General features: G+C 42.0%; 1 protein-coding gene and 1 non-coding gene across 4 annotated transcripts in view; one reads left to right on the top strand and one right to left on the bottom strand.

The window, feature by feature from the left end:
• Nucleotides 1-809: 809 nt before the first annotated feature.
• The window catches only part of hecw2a (HECT, C2 and WW domain containing E3 ubiquitin protein ligase 2a), a 37,715-nt gene continuing 17,410 nt past the window's right edge, over nt 810-21,114 (top strand). For all 3 annotated transcript variants that reach the window (XM_030111597.1, XM_030111595.1, XM_030111596.1), the window contains exons 1-12: nt 810-1,471; nt 8,938-9,045; nt 9,153-9,247; nt 13,167-13,233; nt 13,591-13,760; nt 13,855-13,994; nt 14,112-14,212; nt 14,292-15,151; nt 17,928-18,231; nt 18,371-18,463; nt 20,420-20,570; nt 20,805-20,911. In XM_030111597.1, coding sequence (XP_029967457.1) covers nt 1,093-1,471; nt 8,938-9,045; nt 9,153-9,247; nt 13,167-13,233; nt 13,591-13,760; nt 13,855-13,994; nt 14,112-14,212; nt 14,292-15,151; nt 17,928-18,231; nt 18,371-18,463; nt 20,420-20,570; nt 20,805-20,911 — 2,575 coding nt within the window. In that variant the 5' untranslated portion in view covers nt 810-1,092. The remainder of the gene's footprint in view (nt 1,472-8,937; nt 9,046-9,152; nt 9,248-13,166; nt 13,234-13,590; nt 13,761-13,854; nt 13,995-14,111; nt 14,213-14,291; nt 15,152-17,927; nt 18,232-18,370; nt 18,464-20,419; nt 20,571-20,804; nt 20,912-21,114) is intronic.
• trnae-uuc (transfer RNA glutamic acid (anticodon UUC)) lies at nt 6,720-6,791 on the bottom strand. The gene has a single exon. It is a non-coding gene; the product is annotated as a tRNA-Glu (tRNA).

Below are 21,114 nucleotides of genomic sequence, written 5' to 3' on the forward strand. Positions count from 1 at the left end.
CGTCTTGACTGAGACTGAAGGCTGCTTCATTTTCCAGTGACTGCCCAAGACCTGAATGAGTCTCACCAAACCTTTTCTCCTTTTGAAAGAAATAAAAATGCCTTCCTCTTGCTGGCTTCAGGAATCACAAGCTGCTCTTCCTTTAAATACAAAATGGCTGTGGTTGAGGCTCAGACACGGCTCCCCTGACACTTCCCAAACTGGCGATGGCTGATTGAAGAGCTTCCTGGGAGGCAGATACTGCCGCCTGTCTCCTCTCTGTTTTTCCTTAAACTGAGGCAGCCTATACTGACAGAAACCATAGATGTCCCACTTTAGAGAGGTGTGTGTGTGTGTGTGTGTGTGGTTGTTAGGATGAGTTAAAGATTTCCTTTTCCACTGCTCTCATAGAGATAATGGATTTTAAATGAAATCAGTTCAGTCTGCTCTTCCTCTCTTGGGGGAAAGACTGTTTGCACAACTGAGAGGAAACAACGTCCGTATATTTCATTAACCATTCAAACAAGATCAAATTATGCCTGCCAGGTTGCAAATAGGAAGCATTAAACTACAAAAAAAACTCCATGGTCCTTCCTTAATGAGGGTTACCTTTCCCATCAGGACTGTTGTCAGAAGGAAGGATGGAGTATAACGGCTGCATGGGGTTATTTGTGTAGGTGACGGTTCCTTGACGGCAAACAATCCCTCTGATGATGAATGCTTGTTCACACATCTGTTGATTGCGACTCACAGCGTGCAATCATTGCTTCGGTTGAGTGGGAGCAATTTTGTAGTTGACTGATTTCTGTCTCTCTCCTATTTTCAGGTTCTCCTCTCCTCTTGAACAACATGATCTAAGATCGTGACTGGTGCTGCTCGGACATCATCAGAGGACCAAAACAGTCCACAATGGGAGCTTTATCGGAGAAGGAATCAACGCCTCATTTGTAGTGTTTCCACTCATTTCCTCTTATAAATAGCTTTTACTCTCCAGACATCAAAAAATGTCATTGCTTTGCCGATCGACTGATTCGATGAGAAGCTTCAACTCGCCTCCGTCTTCTATCGATTTGTAATTGTCCTCACTGGTCGGATCTTCACCATCCACACAACATGCGTCCTTCCCTCGCCACGGCGGTCCTTCCCCCCAGGACCCGCAGCCACAATCCACCCAACCTGGCAGTGGGGGGCCGTGAACATCTGTCTGCCCCCCGAAGGCGCAGCCCCCATCTCCGACACACCCTCAGCCCGGAGAACCTGCGGACGCTTGCGGAGAGAGGCGGGGCAGCCGCTGACAACGCCTCTGTTGTCAGCGCTCCCATCGGGCTACCCCGGGCCAACAGCGACACCGACCTGGTGACCTCCCAGAGCCGCTCCTCGCTCACCGCTTCCACGCTGGAGTACACGCTGAGCCGCGGCCAGAACCTGGTCATAACCTGGGACATCAAGGAGGAGGTGGACGCCACCGACTGGATTGGGCTATACCACATTGGTGAGTTCGTGGTTTTTGCTGTCTGTTGTCAGGAAGGCAGAATTCAACTGTTTTGGGAGAAGCCGAGGTCAAATGTCAGGTCAAGTCACGAATAAGCAAATTACGATTCGACATGCTGACAACATATTTCTCTCAAACAGTGGTCACAGTCTTCCACAGGCGGTCTTCAATGAATATGAGTCAGGTGGATGTTTAGCTGTTTATCATGTTTTTTTATGCTCAGGTAGAAGTGATGTGGCATCATCATGCACAGTTATTTCAATAAAACTTTAAGGAGTTTTCACACCTGAATTTTTTTGACTGGCTGCATAAAGTTTTGGGACTGATGCTTTGAAGCAGTTTTGGTGTGAACGCAACACTCCCTGGTGCGTGGCTAAGGACCGTTTATACAAGAATGTTTTGAGTGAAAACACTGTTTCTTGTGTTTTCAATTGAGCAAAGTTTTGCATTTACATGGCAGCGTTTTTAAGACAATGTCTGTTTCCACGGAAATGACAGAAATGCTGAGAACTTTGTAGCTAGCATATTAGGTGGATAGCTAGTGGGTGCTGCTGTTTGTTTTTGTAATGAAACCAAAGAAGAGAAGATTACGCTGTAAACATTCATCTGGACAGGCAACATTAGATTGCTAATATGGTGACTGTCAACTACAAGATTACCAAGTCAAAGGAGAATATGGACTGGTAGTCATGCCATGATGGAGGCTAATGTGGTTATTGTTGTTCATCTACATCTATTTGTGCATGTGCAGAACAGCTATTTACTGGTACCGATGTGCAGAAGCAGCATGTTCTCACATGTTTACATGGAGAACGAATCGGAGCATTTTCATAAAGTTCCACCTTGGGAGCGCTTTTCAGGATGTTGCGTTTTGTGTGGCCCCGACCACTATTGTCATGCAAATGAACACACAAAATACAACAAAAGTTTTGTGTTTGCATGTGAAAACATGGCCTTTAGAACGACGCCCCCTCTTTAGGCCGGTCCTTGTGTGGCTCAAGTCGCTCTCTACTGTGATGTGAAAGCAACCACCCCAGTGTATTCACCTTACAAAAGACTGGCAAAAAGTGCAGTCAACATTCTACAGGCATGACCAACCTGCTCATGTGTCAATACGTCTGTTTGATGAAGACTTATAAGATTAATCTTTTAATATGCTTCCTCCCACATCATGCTGATATCAGCATGCAAGTTTTAGTAGTGCATTGGAAATATTCCTGCAGCCTTTAGCTTGTAGATTCTCACAAACTCACGCTGATAGTGTGCAGTGTTGGGAACGTAATATATAACTTTCACTGGCCATTGTTGTGCAACCATTGACTGTAATATATTACTTGCACAGCACTGGCCATTGCAAGTAATATATTTCATTCCCAACACTGATATTATGTAGCATGAGAGCTACAGTTACTTCGTTAGATTTCCCTGCTGCGTCATTTATCTGGACTCAGGGTTGATCAGTTCATGTCGCAGTGTTGCATTATGAACCCTAGTGTTAAATAAGCAGTGCGATATATAACAGACAAATCAGGATCAGCACTAACTTAAAATAAGATAAGATAACAAAGATAAGACAGATTGAAGAAGTTGGAATTTGCAAAATGGAAAACTTTTGTTGCATTTTGTGTGTCCATTTACATGACAACGGTGCTTGGAGCCACTGAAAATACAACTTTCTGAAAAACGCACTGACTGTGTCTCTGCAGAAACAGACAAGAACCAACTTTTTGAAAATCTGTTTCTGGATCTGTTTCTTGAAAATTTGTTTATGGCTGAGATGAAAACTAACATATATTAGCGCTGTAAAGACGTGATGATGTCATCAAGTACGCTGATTCCAAGTGCACATTAACTTCAATGCGTTCTCGCGGAGTTGCTAGTCTGTACTCGAAGTATGAATAACTAGTGTGTTCTCGCGAAGTACACAGGTATGCACTTGCATACCAAGCATAGAGAAACGACCTGACTCTGAAATGAAAATGATGCATCTTCGCTTGAAACGTTATCGTAAACATCGCCTTAAACTATTGAAAGTCATACTGCAGGCTTTATATTTACATTTTATCTGGTGAACTGCTTTTGACCTGCAGGCTTCATATTTAACAATTCTAGTCTGTTGTTGCATTTGTTTTTAAGAAAATATTATGTTCCAAAATTTTTATTAAATTAACCCTAATCTTTTTGGTCTTTCAACTGTTTTCCTCTCATTTTGTATCAAACCTCTCCCTCACTGCCACAGTTGAAGACATCAACCATCCCGCCTTTATCACATAATGGACCCTGACAATAATACTCAAAAATAATAATGACTATGGCACTTAAGTCAAGACATTAAGTGGATCCAGGTCATTTTGAGGACAGGCCACAGTTCAGGTGAGGTAATGCTCACTCCTGAGTTTCCTTTGCCATTAGCCACTTGAACGAAAACAGTAATATTGTGATCAATCAAAGTGGGAAAACAGCAAGAAAAGTGTTAGAGTTCATAATTAATGTTGCCTTAAGTTCACTACATTGAGGTAATGTTATTCTCACAGTGTCTGAAATTGACTCCCAGCTTTTAAAACAACACAATTTTTCAGAAACTAAAAGGTTTTACTGAAAATGCTTTATATCTCTGAACGGCGAGCGGCAGCGCTCATTTGGAATTGTTAATGCACACACAATACGCACAAAGCATTCCGTCCTTACTCGTTTATTTTGTCTTCATTACTGTCCGTCTTCTGGTGACCTACGGAGCAATTTCTCCAGTAACCGTGGAGGGGCAGTGTTGACGTTAGAATTTTATAAGAAATGCTGAAAGTGTTAGAAGATCGACCTTGTGACCCCTCAAGATGTTTCTCACAGCTTAGAGCTGCCTCCCAGCGCTTCCTCCAGATGTCAGTATCAATATCAATGTCACTATCTTCTCTTCTTCGTCTTTCGCCGATATGCTGATTTAGACCTTTTTACATGCAATGTTTTTAAGTGAAAAACGGAACACTTTAGTTGCATTTTAGTTGCATCTGTTTACACAACTTTTTGAAAACACTCCAACTCTGTCTTTGTGGAAACGAACAACTTATTTGAAATGCTAATATGGTGCATGTCTACATTGGCTACAGTAAATGTTTCTTCTGCACATGTGCATGTAGATGCACAATAACAATGTTTGCCTCCTCAGTGTCTTGACTCCTAGCCCGTATTCTCCCGGGATTTGGCAGTTTTAGAATACACATCGTTCTGAAAACGTTGCCATCTAAACATGAAACATGTTTCTGACACGAAAATGCAATAAACAACACATTTTCACTTGAAGCATCACGTGGTAGTGATGGGCAGATGAAGCTTCATTTATTTTCTGAAGCCACTAGATGGTGCTATCTGTTCAAAAAAATATTTGAGAGCACACTTCATTGCCAAGCCTCCAGCCTCTATCTCAGAACCAAGAGTGCCATCTGGTGGCTTCAGAAAATAAAGACAGTGGTTCATGAAGCTTCATGAAGCTTCATTGCCCATCACTTGTAAGTGGGGCCTCAGAGTGGCGCCCTCTGGAGGAATCAATGTCTGTCATGCTCTCCAATGCATTGGATGCATGAAAGCAGTAACTTTGAGCCTACATAGAACATAAATGAGCATTCGGTCAGAGCCTGGACCTTCAGCTTCGTATCCTTGTAGTCCCAATAACAGCCAGCTGTGTGCTTCATTCTGATGAGTTACTTTGTGACTTTCAGCTTCATATTTTGGAAGCTTATACGCCTCCAGGGGGAGAGCTGACTTTACCCCACCTGTCCTCGGACCTTTTCAGCTGATTGCAGTGTTTTGTGATTGGGAGCTGAGAATAGCTGCTGGAGTCTTGTGCAGGAGCTTCCAACTGCGAGTCAATACTGAAACCTTAGCTGTTGAGACTTCACACAGCACTGGAGGCTGAGTCGACATGTCACAGCCCCGCCTCGGTGTACGATAACACACACACCATCACAAACCACGCTCGTCTCCGCACCCGGCGCGGTGGTCTTCGATAACGTGCGCTAATCCTGCTTAGAGACAGGAATTTGACAGGGGGGATATACATTGACCGGTGTGCTGAAGAAAGCGATCAGGCTCAACCTGTCAGGCAGATCTGTCCATGACGGTGAAAGCTAATACAGCAGCGATTGTGAACCTACAGCATTTCTTTGTTAGAGGCTTTCATTTCTACTCTGTTTCGCTCACACATAAAGATGTGTACTTCTCATTAGCTCATGTCTATTCCACTGCAGTTCAGAGGTCTGTAACCTGTAGGACCACAGGAGACAGTTCTCCAGACTTTCCAACAAAGTAGTTGGTCTTGAACAACAGAACATTTTTAGTTTTTAAAATAAAGATAGAAACATTATTTTCTCATTTTCACCAAAACTAGCTTTAATGAAATAACAATTATGGCCTGCTGACATGTTATTATATTGAAGAGTTCTCACTATTTTAATTATAATTTTTGTTCGCTGCTTTGCACATTTGAGGCCGTTTTAGGTATTTCAGCTGTTTTATTTTATTTCTTTAACAGTTTTGATCATGTTAGCTCTTTTCAGTCCATTTCAAGCTGTTTCAACTGTTTTTAGTCCTTTTTCCTATTTCTCTGTTTTACCAGTTTGAGTTTTATCTTTCTGGCACTTAGTGCCTTTAGCAGGCTTACCTTTTCTTGTTTCTGACAGTTTCCAAAGTGACACATCTTTTAGCTGACAAACCATTTACCAACATTCTTTTCAGAGTCGCATTGGTCAACTCAAAATGTGAAATAAGAGTCCTATGGGTTCATCACACAGTTTCATTGTAAATTTTACTGCTTGTTGCACCACACTCGACAGTGTTTCTTCCACTTTCAGTCCTGTCCAGTCTTTCTCCCTGTTGGTTGAAATCTGTGTGGAGTGAACTACTTCACCTTTCACTCATGTTTGATTCAGAGACCTTGGGATCAGGAGAAATGATGTTCACGAATAGCTGCTAAGCATGAATATCAAAAAGCAGCGCCGATTTAACTAAATTTACACATGTTTGATCATCTCTTAGGTTTTTAGGATCCAAAAAAGTGCATTCTTCTTTAAAATGTCCTGTTACACAGTATATTCCAGCAGCATCACAGAGCTCAACTCTGTTCAAACTGGTTTTTTGAGCATGTCAGTGATTTCTCTCAAATCAAGAGCTACCAGATTTTTATCCAACAGAGCTGCTTCTGGATGTTGTTGCTAGTATTACTTTATTAATCCCAAACTGGGAAATTCCAGGAATTTTGTTCCCATACCAGGAGTCGAACCCAGGCCGCCTGGGTGAAAACCAGGAATCCTAACCGCTAGACCATATGGGAAATTACGAGCATATAGACACATTTAGCACCAGTCGTATGCATTAATTGATGAAATTTTGTTTTGATGACAATAATAATCAAGGAACAGAAAGCTGTTATTAAAGCAAAACTTACCATTTCTCATAAAGAAAATTGCACAATGGCAGTGTGAGCTTAGATTTATATTTAGGAATTTTACTGTCAATGTATACAGTATGTCCGATCTGGAGAGGACCCAAAAGCAGCCTGAGACAGGAATAATGTTTTCAAGGAGTTTATTGTGAATGTCGAGCCCAGGCAGAGGGATCCGTCAAGGAGTAGGAAACAGGCATAGAGTCCAGAACCTCACAAGAAAACACACAAGCACACAAGAAAGTACTGGATATCGGCATGAAAGCGCAATCATCTGGCAACAGAGAGACATACAGCGGAAGACTTACTACTCCGGGACAATTGGATAATTGAAAAACGTGAGGAGACAGGGTGCAGGAACAGACATGGACAGAAGGTGAAGGTGAAAACACAGGGAAGTCAGGGAGGAAAGGAAGGAACAGTTAAGCGTTCTTTCAGTAATGTAAGGCTGGAGGCGCTGGAGCCGGGGCCTGGAGAACAGAAGGCCGGGCCTGAAGAATGGAAGGCGGGGCCTGAAGAAAGGAAGGCAGGGTCTGGACAGCTGGAGACTGAATACCCAGAACCTGGACCAGAGACTGGGAGGCCGGAGCCTGAGCCAAAGACTCTGGGGTCTGCCATTGTTGTCATTGTTCATCTACTACCTCGTGCCTAAGAGCTATTTCTATGGCCTTGGTGCGCATGCGCAGCAGCAGTGGTTCCATCGTTCTCATTAAAATGGAGCATTTTGAAAAAGTTCAGTCACTCTGAGCGCCATTGCTGTGTCAACAGACCATCAAAAATGGAACGTAAGCTTTGCATTTCACTTGAAAACGTTGTTGTGTAAATGGCGCCTGAGTTTATCAATAATTGGCAGTTTCCCTGTCATTATATGAGAGTTAGCTGCTCTGCTTTATTTTTAGCGCACGTTTATTTGATGTGTTTTTTGCAGACTAATAGGGAAATCGATTGAATTACAGCAAGCGCTAGATGGCTGTATATTTTTCCCTCCTTTGGTAAAAATAAAGGTCAAAACAGATGAGTAGATGTGAATTTAAATTGTATGATATTAAATGTGTTCTCCCTGTCTCCTGGACCAAATTGGTCCCTTCATATATCCCAGATTCAGAAAATATGCCCTTTCATTGTTGAAAGTTTGCCTTTTTCGACCTTGCAGACAACTGTGCGATACAGTGACATTCAGGAAAAATTCTATCCTTCAGAGTGTATTGTGTTGGCATTGGATAATAGATTTCTTAAAACAATGGATGCATTTAACTCTGAAAGGTCAAACAAAGCAGATCGTGCAGTTAGAAAGACTTTCCCAAACGACTGAGTTCATTTGCGCTGACCCCTGGGATCGAACCCATCTGGAACACCTGATAAGATCTTCCAGAAGTTTCTGTGCTGGGTGGGAATGCTGCCTGGGATCCAGCGTGAAGTGCAAAGTGCTGGTGTGGCGCGAGGCGTCAGGTCACTTCATATCGATCACGGAGCCGCCAGGACTTCATTACCTGCTCCAGGGTCTTATACCCCAGAGGAGCTACCGCTTTCCTCGACTAAGCAGACATTCAATGATAAGCAAGCTGCCCTCCCCTCCTCGACTCCCCTTCAAATGCACACACACACACACACACACACACACACACACACGCACACACACGTGGTACACACGCCTCCCCGGACTCCCTCCACCAGTCAGCTGAGTTTGGTGCTTCATTAATCTGTGTGCAAAAGTGCTACGTACAGCGGAATTCCCCCCTCCCTGTTTTTAACTCAGAGGAAGTTTGGGCTTTGTCCTTCTGGTTGGAGGTTGTAGCCAAGCTATTTTAGGAATGGATTTCACTGATTAAAGGCAAACTCTATGAAAGCAGACTAAACATACTGAAAGGAGGATTTTTTTTTTTTTTTTTTTGCACTACAAGAGCAAAATGTGAAGCTTGAGCACTAACATCTGTTGTTCAGCTTAACATTCTTCAGTCAGACATTCACACAATACCAGTGCGTCTTCCCGTAGAGTCAACAAACACTCCAATGTGTTGTTTCCTTTCTGCTTCAGATGAAACTAGTCCGTCCAACGTGTGGGACTGCAAGAACAGAGGGGTGAATGGTACCCAGAAGGGTCAGATCGTGTGGAGGCTGGAGCCTGGGCCCTACTTTATGGAGCGTAAGTTTACACATTCCCACAAAACAGGATGTTTCCACTGAATTGCTGAGCTGTTCTGTTGTTTTCCTGCCATACAAAGTTTGCCCATGTGTTTCTGTTTCCTCCAGCCGAGACCAAGATCTGTTTCAAATATTACCACGGAGTGAGCGGAGCCCTGCGAGCCACGACACCCTGCATCACTGTGAAGAATCCCACAGTTCTGGTAACTGCGTGTGTGTGTGTGTGTGTGTGTGTGTGTGTGTGTGTGTGTGTGTGTGACAGAAATACCTCTTTTAGCTACTGCTGTGAAGGGTTTATGCTAACAGACTGATGTACAATGCACAATGAGATTTACAGCGTCTGAAAACACTTGTGTTGTTTACAGTTGTGCCTGGTTTCAGTTCATTTGAAAAAGAGTAGAGATGCTGGTGATATTGTGCTGAGAAACATTTCCTCATCTGACTCCCCACAACTTTTATTTGCAGAGTCTATTTTAAGTTTCTTTCTATCTTGTTACATCTTTTATTTTTCAGTTGCTTGTCTTCTCCTATTTATTAAGTCTTTGGGAGGTCTTATCTGTTTAATAGCCACGTTCTTTCCTCAAATTCTGATTTATTTGCTGTCACACTCGTATATGTTTGATAACTCCTTTGACTACATCTAATGTCTCCATTGAGAACAAGCATTGCATGTAAAACCCTCATTTGAACAGTTTTTTTTGTGCATGATTTCATATTTCTTCCTTTTAGTTGATCATCTGAAAAAAAATGTAATGTATTTGCAGGAGTATTCTATTTAGCTTGACTCAGGATCTTTAGAAATCAGGCTCATTGTACTTTATTTAGGTTTATTTTCGATCCAGTGTTTATTTGTGTGTATGAACTGTGAATCCAAAATTCAAGTTTGGATTGAAGAGTTTAACAGGTTTTCCACATCATTTCTTTTTGAATGTATGTGCATATGGAATATTAAGGACATATTTTAGCTGATAAAGCATTTTGTCTTTGGATAGGTCAAGCTAAGTTAGTTTTGGGAAACAGGTAGTTATGATTGGCTTTAAAATATGTTCAGTCTTAGCCATAAAGTGTCCATTTACAGAGGAAATACCCAAAAATCACAAAAGAGCAAGCATAGAAAACAGAACTTGATTCTAAAGCAGGGCCTGAAAAGTGTAAACACATCATACTTATATTGTCAGATGTGTTGGTTGATTATTAAAAAAAAAAAAAAAAAAAATTCCACTACATCAATTCAAAGAATTATCGGGTGAAAACATGTTTGGTTCAGTAAATGTTAATTAGGTGTAAAATTTTTGAAGAAAATGAACGGAAATCAATGCAATGTCTCATCAAGGCTTAAAAACATAACATGTGTGTAACGACTGGCAAAGGCTGAAATGAAACATTGAAATGTTTCTGACTGACAGCCTGTGTTTTTCCCCTCGTGTGTATTAAATCCCACCCGACTCATCAAGCATTGATTTACCTGTAATCTGGGCGTCATGAGGATCCAGCTGTGTGTTGCTGTGGTGTCAGATGAGGAGCATGAAGCCCTTCAGCCTTCTCAAAGTGGTCGGCTTGCCGAGCAATCTGCTCCATCTGAAGTCTGCAGTGTTTGCTCCTGTGTTCCCACCATGCAATGAAATCCTCCTCAGATCCAACATCTAAGCTTCTGAGTCACAAACACATTACCACAAGTCAGAAAATGAGTTTTTCACTGAAACTCATCTTTCCTTCTATTTCGCTAACTTTGACTTTGTGTGGAGTTTAATCACAAGTTTTTATAGCTGAACTGTGGTGAGGAATACTTCTTTTTTTTGTGGGATCAGACTGAATTCCCAGGGTGAGATATTTCCATTTTGTGAACAAAACTGCATGCATAATCCGAAACATCAGTGAAGCATTTATTTGTTCTTTAGACTGAATTGCTTTCCTGCTTGTCCTATCTTTAATACTGCTACTACAAAAAAAACCCCTCACAACTCATCAAACTGTGTACCTGACGTGAGCTCATCCTGAAAGAATGTAACAGCAGGAGGAAAACAGGATCTGGAGCCCAAAAAAGATCTGCATTGACGGATTTTCTGCCTGTTCTGTTAGGATGTTGAATTGCTTGATCATGATTTATTCATGCAGAAAAATGAGATGATCCACAGGCTTCATTAGCTTTTTTATAGCAATGTCTTTAATCAAAGGAACCAAGTCTTGGGCGTCACAGGATTTTGTGTTTTAAGAAATTGCAAATAAGATCACCTGCTGTGGTTGGTAGCAAATGGGTTGATGGACAGGTTGAAAGTGGCAATTATGGCATTAAAACACCACAGTGCTGTTTATATTGGGCCGGTAGAATTAGCACAATTCAAGCACATGCAGCACACTGTAATTAGAGAGGTATCATACATATGGACCAGATTTGTTTCACAACTGCTCAAAACAGAAAATCCACTTTATATTTATATGGCAGCTGTTAAACCAGTTTCACTCATATTTTCTCAGTGTCACGTTTTCATGGTTAAATTTATCTGAATTACATTTATATTAGATAATTTAATTTACTTTTTCGGTTCACTTGCACATATTATGAAAATTCAAACCATTGAGGCATTCTGACACTAGCACCAGTGCATTTTATATATATATTTTTTGTCTGTAGCAAAAAAGTCAATCACATTAAAATGGATTTCTGCAAAGTAATGTTAGCTAAATTTAAATTAATGTAATTGTATTTACGATAGATCTGTTGATTAAGATATACCAGGGGAAACCATCCAGTGGGAGTATTAGATTTCGAGGATTCTTTATGCTGTTTAGGATGCAGTCTTTCATTGATGGGTGATATTATACATTATGGTGACGATTGCACGAGAGAATTATTGTTTTTGGTCATTACATTGTATGATTACTTGGAATTGAAAGCCACCTGTTGAAAACAGCCTAAAGGTTGGATGTGATATAATGATATATTGAGCTACGTATAACCACCAAAAATCCCCTCACCGCCACCACCACACCTGTGATCAGTGAATTTGAGTTGTTTAGTCATTTAAAGTTACAGTGGGAGTAAAGCAGGGCAAATAGAGGTCAGTGGCATTACGACCTGATGGCCTGCTGCTCCTGTAGGGTCCGGTCTTCCCCATGGGGACCCAACAACTACATTAAGAGAAGGTTTCAGCGATAAAATGTAGTAGTATTTCATTAAAACACAGATTTCTTTCAGCTGAATTCATTGTCAGTAAAAAAAACAACAAAAAACAATGAAATTTAGAAAAATAAGCTTTAGTTTAAACTCCTGTAACAGTATGTAAGAGTCTCAACTGTTAGAGAGTACATAAACACTGATCAGACATTTTTAAATTAACAATTATAAAACAAACAAAAGAAAGCTTTTTGTTTCCCATTCATACCAACAGTGGTAAGGAATCGGATGAGAAACTCTTTAGGTTTAATGCTCTCAAGTATTAATTCCTACCATCGTACAACTCATTCATACAGACTGACCTGGAACGCTCACATTCAGCACAGAAAAAAAACAGCAAATTACTGCTTTAAAGTCAAAATCTGTGTTTTCACATGAATGATGGTGAGACTATGGGTGACTGACCACCATCCAAATAAACATTACTAAATCTTGGAGACAGTGGAACAGCCGGGGTGCAATCTGAGTGGGTCTCTTTCATGTTTTAAAAAGTTGAGTTGACAAGCTTGTTTCGAATGCATTGTGTCACTGGGAGGCGTTGTGTGTGTATATGTGTGTGTTCCTTAGTACACAAGGCTGGATCCTACAATGTTTTTTTTTTAATGTATAATATATATGATCTACTGTATTACAGGGTTAAGAAATTGCTTCAGGGCCAAAGTGGCAATCAAGTTAAAGCCAGAGGAGAGGTTACTGGTGACGTTAGACGCTTGGTAATAATGACTACAGTAGGAGGTATTTAAGGCTTTACCTCAGTGTATGGACACTCATTTGTAAGGCAAAGGTTCAGGGCCCTGCAGTGCTTTAAATGGATTTAAGGAGTACAATGTTTTTCTGCAGTTAGGATTAGATATTCAGCTGTGATAGCTCGGGGTAATGTTGTGAGCACGAGCTTTCAGTCTGTGTGTGTCTATAAACTGACTGTTGCCATGTCTTGTCTGCCCCAGGTGGAGGGGCTGGCAGAGCAGGTGGGCATCGAACACCCCCGGAAGCTAATCAGCTTTACTTTGACTGGTGAGTTGAGATGTTTCGAAGTGGACTTGGCAAATGAGTCTATTTTTACAAACCTTTAAACACCCAGGCCAGTTGCTTGGGTTTTAGCTGAGTGATTCCATCTTATCTTCATCTTCGTGTTACTGCCCCTCTGAGAAATGCACCAGTAAATGTTTACAAGGAAATGCACCCACCTCGGAATTTAAAGAAGTGTTTTCCTTCCAGAGAAAAGGATGTTTATCTTTTTCTACTGTTATCGTTACTTAAATGTGATCACCTTTCAGCTTATCCTCAGTTAACTGCTGCAGGCGAAGCATCGTATCACAAATCAAATCGAAAATCTAATTATGAAACATTATCTGGTTTGTTCTCTTTCAGATCTGCGTGCCACAGGCTTGAAGAAGGGCATGTTTTTTAACCCTGACCCGTATCTGAAGATGTCCATACACCCAGGGAAGAGGAGCGTCTTCCCTATTTTCAGTCATCATGGGCAGGAACGACGATCGGCCATTATCGCGAACACCACCAACCCCGTCTGGCACGGAGAGGTGACCATATACTCTATCGGTGACCAGTTGTCAGTTTGGGATTTTTCTTCCTCATGCATGAATCTCTCATACAAAACAATTGCTGGTTTTGCAGAAATACACTTTTGTGGCACTGATGACCGACATCCTCTACATTGAGGTGAAGGATAAGTTTGCGAAGAGCCGACCGATCATCAAACGCTTCCTGGGTCAGCTTACGATCCCGGTGCAACGGCTCATCGAAAAAATACCTGGGTAGGTGACAAATACTATCAATAATGACCCAGACTTCATCTAAAAGACTCGTTTCTGACTTGAAGACCTAAAATTTAGCAATGAGCAGTGTCTTGCATGTTGTCTGTGCCTGTGCAGGATCCAGCCGGTGAGTTTCTCCTTATGTCGACGACTACCCACTGAGCATGTGAGCGGCCAGCTGCAGTTCAAAGTTGAGCTCACCTCGACTGGACCGGATGGTAAACCTGCCTCACTTCTGACTGTAGACCATCTTCATCTATCTTCCTAAAATATTAAGACTTTCTCTTTTGAATTCAGGCGCCTCTCCTGACTCCATCATTGGAATATCATCCTTGAATGGAGCCCCAGGGACTCCGTCTGATGATGAAGACCTTCCTCATCACCTTCCGGGGGTAGTTTCCTCAGGACCGTCCCCAACAGGCTCACACGTCTCCCAGAGTTTGTGGGAAGGTGGAGCGGCGGCCTTTCCAGAAAAGGACTTCTCTCTGGTTGCAGCTGAAGCGAGATTTGTGGAACCACAAAGACTTTCTGGACATGAAATGCTCCAGAGGTCGTTTACGGAGGGTCTGGATGCCATAGAGGCCCCTAAAGGTCCTGGTGAAAGACCACTCGGTGCCGCTTCACCAAAACTGTGCTCCAGCTTCCCCACGCACACTAGACTCAGTGCCATGCTGCATATTGATTCAGACGAGGACGAGGAGAGGTCTGGAGCCAACGATATCTTCCCGGTACCACTTTCCCCTCTACTGATGAACGGAGAACCTCTGGACATAAGTGGTCCTGACGACGAAGACCCTTTTCCAGAGCCTCAGCAGGACCCCGAGCACCTGGAGCGCTTCGTACTGGAAGAGGAGCCTGAAGGTGCAGCCACCCTGCCAGAAGACGTGCCCCCGGAGGCAGAGGTGGCCCACGGCGTGGGGGCAGGTCTGGACTTGGAGGATGTTTTGGAGGCTGATGTTTTCCTGGAAGTGGAGGAGGCTCCATTCACAGAAGCAACATCCCATGATGCCTTGCCAGAGGCTGAGGAAGGGCCAGAGCAGGGGAGGGGCCCTGTTGAGGACCCTTCATCAGAGATTGACAGCTGCTCAATGGCCACGGCCCCTCAGACGGTCTTCTCATCGTCAGAGAGCTGCCCGATCACACTGACCACGGCTGTGGTAAGACCACTGTCCTCATGTAGTTGTAATATTTTACATTCTGTTTGCATTTATTGTAAACAGGGGGCTAATATATAGTGAAATTATAAACAAACAGATGACACAATGACTTTTGTGTTTAGTAGCACCTGTTTGTTTGGCTAAGAATGCTTTGCGTACATGAAATCTATTTTCACTGTCAAGTCTATTTTTTAGTTTCCTGAACCTCTGATTTGTGACCAACTGGTGTCTGATTGGAACTTTCAATGCAGAGCGTTATTAAAATGAAATCCGGCATGTAGTTCCAGATCTCTACAGTCTGAGACCAAACTCTACAGTATCTTCCTGGATGATAATACTTGCCACCTCGCAGAGTGTATCAGAGACTGAACCCAGGATTTGATAGTGGAAATGGTGGAATGGAGCACTTGTGCGATCAGTTTGGGTTTGCTGACACAATCACGCTGGCTGACTTGTAGAAATTGCTGGTTGAACAATGATATAACATTTCACAGCAACGTGTGCAGGCTGGTGACAAACTGTTGTTGTGGCTGTCTATATTCCACCACACCGTACCAAGGCTCTTTTTCTTTTTTGTTGATAAAAGTCACGGTGTAAAATGTTAGGAAATAGCAAATATATTATTGATGTAAACTCAAAAAACTCTGAAATTAGATCCTCGGTACTCTTATTCAAGTTATGAGAAACTTAGCAATTGAATAAAGTCAGAAATTACTCACTGAAATATTGTGAAGGTACTTATACATTTACATCTGATCAGAAGTAACTTACTATTTAGGAAAGTCACTGTAGTTTCTCCTTTAGTTGAATAATATCAGTACAGCTTTATTATTGCAGTGTTGTTTTGACAGATTGGCACTTTCAGGGTTTAATGAGTGATCCTGTTTCAAACTTCACAAATATATGAACTGATGAAACAACATAAAAGCTGACATGCAGGCAGATTTCAAAAGAGAGGCTCATGTTTATTTAAGCTACTGTGGATAAAGGTTACTGTTAAGGTTACTGGCAGAAGGATTTCATGTTGTTGGTAGATGGACAGAGTTTGTTCAGAGTTAACGACACCATCTTCTCCCTGTAAACAATAGTTTGGTGAAATAGTAACATCAATTATCTTCACTGCAGACATCTTTCTGTACATGTTTTTGCTGCACTAACCATCACTTACACAGTCTGGCCATCAGACTTTAGCAGTTATGTTGAGGTCTGTTCTTGCTCCAGGGGGAGCATTGAACATTCCTTGGATTACCTCTGATAGATAGATATGATAGACATTATTCCTTCTAGACTGACCAGGAAAACTGGCACTTGAAAAATGAGATTGAGACTGAGATAAATCCACTAAACATCAAATAAAACAAGTGAATACTTGATGTTGGACATTTATTTATTACAGCTGGCTCTCCTCAGCTTCAATTTGTTCATTATCATTTATTCGTTTTTAACAGATTTCCCGTATTGTAACCTTTCTTATGTCTTGTAATCTTTTCTGTGACACCTCTTTTTCTAGTTATGACTGTTACAGATCCTCTCCCATATTGTGTTTAGAATATCCTTTGTCTAATTCAGTTGCTGTATTGCTTACTATGTTTCATAATTTCCTCAATTAAAATTGCTATTCATAGTTGGTCTGTAGTCATAGTGTAATCGATGCATTTTCTCAGTGAATCAGGCCCTGAATCCAAACAGGTCCAAATTAAACAAGGTATCTAAATGTCCATAATGGTAAACATTGCAAACAATACCTATCGGCTACATTAGACCACTGCTGACTGCTGAGTAGAACTCACATCAATCTGAGCAAATGACAAGGAGGGAAGCGATAAGTTGACCCAGAAACCGTGTGAGTAACCTTCCCTGTGTGCCGACTGCTGATATATTTTCAGTGTAGGAGAATGAGATGAGACTGAACTCTAATTTCTCAAAATTCATGGATCACGTCCCGAAAATTGCTGGATTGTTTTAAATGGCATTGGAGGATATTTACTTTGCAAGGATAAAGATATAAATAAATAAAAAACCATTTAGGAATTAGAAACAGTGTAATGTTGACGTTTAGTTATTACTGAACTCTGCAGGTAAATATCACTGCTCCAGTTCAACAGCTCCACTAATTATGATCAGAATTTCACAGGAAGCAGGCAGTGTGTTTACTTTGTCACGGATCTATTTACGCTGCAGTTATGTATAGTAAGATTGTTTTGCTGGGGCAGCTCCCATCGTTGGCTTCCTCTGGGTGTTTTATCCTTGACTGAATCCACTCTGCTGTGCCTGAGGGTCATTAACGTCCTCACACTTTGTACCAGAGCAGCAGTTTCCACCCAGCTTCAGCTGTTTGTGTGGATCTCATGATTGTGGAGGCCACAGGACTTTCATTTTAAGGACACACTCCTGCAGTGCTTCCCGCAGCACAATCACTCCACTTAATACGGCGCGCTGGTAAACACTCTATCTTATGCAGACAGTTCGGTGGAGATCAGTTTTTTATTATTTTTTTTTGTCTGGCCTGTTTTGATGAGTGGTGATTTTCCCGGAACAGAGCGTGAGTGGGAACGAGTCATCTGCATCCACTTTGCACCGAATTTATGAACAAATGTTCTGTGATTGTATCGAGCTGCCACGCCAACGCAGTTTCCATGAAGCTTTGGTTGGTTGCCGTGGTGATGGAGCCAAGGCTGTTTATGTTTTGAGATGCTGCAGAGACTGGCTGACCTGGTGTCGTTTACTCTGCAGAATGAATACCGTGCCACTGTGTTTTCTTTGGTGTATTCTGCAGGAGGCAGAGGAGGGAGCGGAGACGGCCATAGACCCAGGGGGAGCGGTGGAGTCCACCAGCTCACCAGCCCATCAGGGCGTGGATGACGAAGGGGGCGGGCAAGTCGTCACCACTGATACTGAAGGAGAGACGGCATCGGCCGCCGAGCACGAGGAGGCGGAGGAGATCGGCGTGAGGAGGCTGAGCCTCCAGGCTGCTGGGGGAGGGGCTGAAGAACCGGAAGAGGAGGAGAGGAAGCCGCCCCATGAGGAGGCGGGGTCAGCCGATTCGGAACAAGTTACCACGGAAACAGATGGCGAGGAAGGTACTCGGCTTTGAGCAAATCTGCCACTGCAGTTTGTGTCAGGAGGTCTGATTCACTGTGCTAGTCAGTTCTGAACAACACATTCAGATGATGTTCAAACCAAACTCCTCCTGCCTGTTGGATGTTTCTCTGTGCTCAGGTACTCATGTCAACGGCCATCCTGTCCGCTCGCTTCCCTCTGTGCGCCATGACATCCACAGATACCAGCGCGTGGACGAGCCTCTGCCTCCCAGTGAGTGTGTGTGCCTGCATGCACTGCTCTGTTGGACTGTAACCGCACGTGTTTGTGTGTGTTTGAGTGTGTGCGTGTGGCACTGTGTCACCGTCTTTTCATGGAATTGGTCCCGTGCTTGAGTGTGAATGACTCCATCAGTACTTTGTTTCCTCACACATGAATGATATGTGTTATTTTTCTTCTTTGCTGTGAGTTTAGGAAGCTTCAGTTGATTTTAACGCTGCTCTGATTTGATAGAAATGCAAAGGTTTGGCGTGTCCTCCTTGTTCCCTGATGATTCATATTTGTGATCTCAACATTGGCCTCATATAGAGAACAAGAATTAGCTTCATTGTTTTAGTTTGGAGACAGTTTATATTCTTGATTGGATATAAAATATCACCATGTTGTTCAACCGTAAACATATCCAAAGTTTGCATAGTTAGAATGATATAAGATTATATAGTTGAACAGTGAGGCTGATGTCAAATTACAAGCTCTCTGCACTGCATGGAGGCTTCCTGGAAGCCAGGACTTGTTTAACATGAGGCTATAAACTCATTTTGAGTCATTTTAGTTCATGAGCCACATAATCTTCAGTTCTGTCTCAATCGGACTGATAAAAAGTTATCACCATAACCTATAAATGTCAACAATTGAATAATTGCTCCTTTAGTTTGGTACAAAAGAACACAATGCATCTCATCTAACGATGGCAAAATCCTTTCATTTCTTTGGAAGTGCAGCCTGTTGTCTTTATGTTAATGCTACTTGTCCAGTTTCTGGTCTGTGTAACCTCTTACGGAAGCAGTGTGGCCCCCAGTGGATAGATTAGGAACAGCAGAGTAGCCGCTCCATAAGACATGTCATCAGTTTTATTGATTTGTCCGTGGAGCACAGTTCAGAGGTAGTCTGAACTGTGGAAACACTGCAAGTACGCATGCAAAACATTTGACATTATTGGTAAGTGTAATCGTGATAATCATATCTGAGTCACGTGATAAAAAGGTTTTGCTACACGGTTAAAAAGAAATCTGATTTAGACGGCAAATCCAATCTGGCCATCAAGACTTGCAGTGTAAATGTGGCCGAAGTCACGATTCTTTCAGACGTTTGGCCGATCATGTGACGTACGTTAGGAAGCGAGTTATATCAAAGTATAGTGGTACATACCATCCAGGACCATTAGATGTCACTGTATGACAACAGAAAGCTTTTATAGTACCCCCAAAACCTCTGTTCTTTCAATATTTGACTGACAGATCTAGAAAATATAAAATGATATGGAGATATATATGCTGTTATGCATGAATGGAAAGTTTGCCATTGTTTTTTGACTGTTGTGCACACGTTCCAAAAGATTAGGTGAAAAATTGTATTCTTTTAAAATGTGTCTCATTCTGCAAAAGAAATTGGCTCATGTTCTTTAGGCTAGTGTTTCTTGATAGATTTCAAGAAAATTATTTTCATGTATTTTTTGCAATAGGTACTGAAAAAATAAATGTCTGTACTCTCTTCTAGTGTGATGGTTTGATACCCATGAATTAGAGAACAAGAGTATTTATTCCTCTTTAATGAATGAATTTGGATCAAACTCTGAAACTACGTGGTGAACAGTATAAGCATCAGATTACTCACTGTCTGCGGTTTATACATCACATTTTTTCTGGTTTGAACCTTTTTCCCAGAGTGCTCGTGCCTTATCCCAAATTATTCTTCTTAGTTTATCTGCTTTCTTTTAATTAGCTGTTTGAATATGTGTGAACATGACTTCTCTCAATGACCTGGAACACTGTCCAGAGTGTATGGAGAGTAGGAATTCAATCAAAGGTATAAAAAAACAAAATCTGACTCAAATTTTCTTATTTCAGTGTTTTGCAATTGGATCTGGACAAACTACAATATTCACTTTCACAGGTTTATGCCTTCGAGCAGTGAAACATTCCTTTGTGTGTATTGTTATCTGCTTCTCAGACTGGGAGGCTCGGATCGACAGCCATGGCAGGATCTTCTTTGTGGACCACGTGAACAGGACGACCACGTGGCAGCGTCCCACCGGCCCACCGGCCCCGCAGGGCCTGACCCGCTCCAACTCCATTCAGCAGATGGAGCAGCTCAACCGCAGGTGAAAAGACCAACGCATGCATGTGTATTGGGGATACTGCCATCAGCACAGGCTTTTTAACCACAAAACCAAAATAATGCTTGGTACTCTGAACAATGTGCTCTTAGACACCAACATTTATTTTGCTTTTGAAATGATTCAATAGGATGATGTTTCTTTTTAGCCTTTTTAAGCTTTTTACCTGATTTTTAAAGAAAGTCACTCAGTGGTTTCCACTGTTAATTGTGATCACAGATACCAGAGCATCAGAAGGACCATAACCAACAGTGACCGGACTGAAGAGAGCTCTGTAGACCTGCTCCCTGAACCAGAGAGTGAACTGCTGCCCCACTCCATTTCTGGTGAGTTTGTGAAAAAACAGCTTTGTCTTTCATCTGAACGATTCTTTTCTTGAAAATAATCACCTTTTGAACCACGATGGATCAGAATCACTGTTTTTGTGCATAAAAAAAAAAAAAAAATCTCCCAAAATCTTTCAGTAAACACCTGTGATGGTTGAGAAACTAAACCAGGAAAGATGCAGGCTTCTGTTTTCATGATGTTG

The sequence above is a fragment of the Salarias fasciatus genome, chromosome 16 (genome assembly GCF_902148845.1).
Source record: "Salarias fasciatus chromosome 16, fSalaFa1.1, whole genome shotgun sequence".
Classification (NCBI taxonomy): Eukaryota; Metazoa; Chordata; class Actinopteri; order Blenniiformes; family Blenniidae; genus Salarias; species Salarias fasciatus.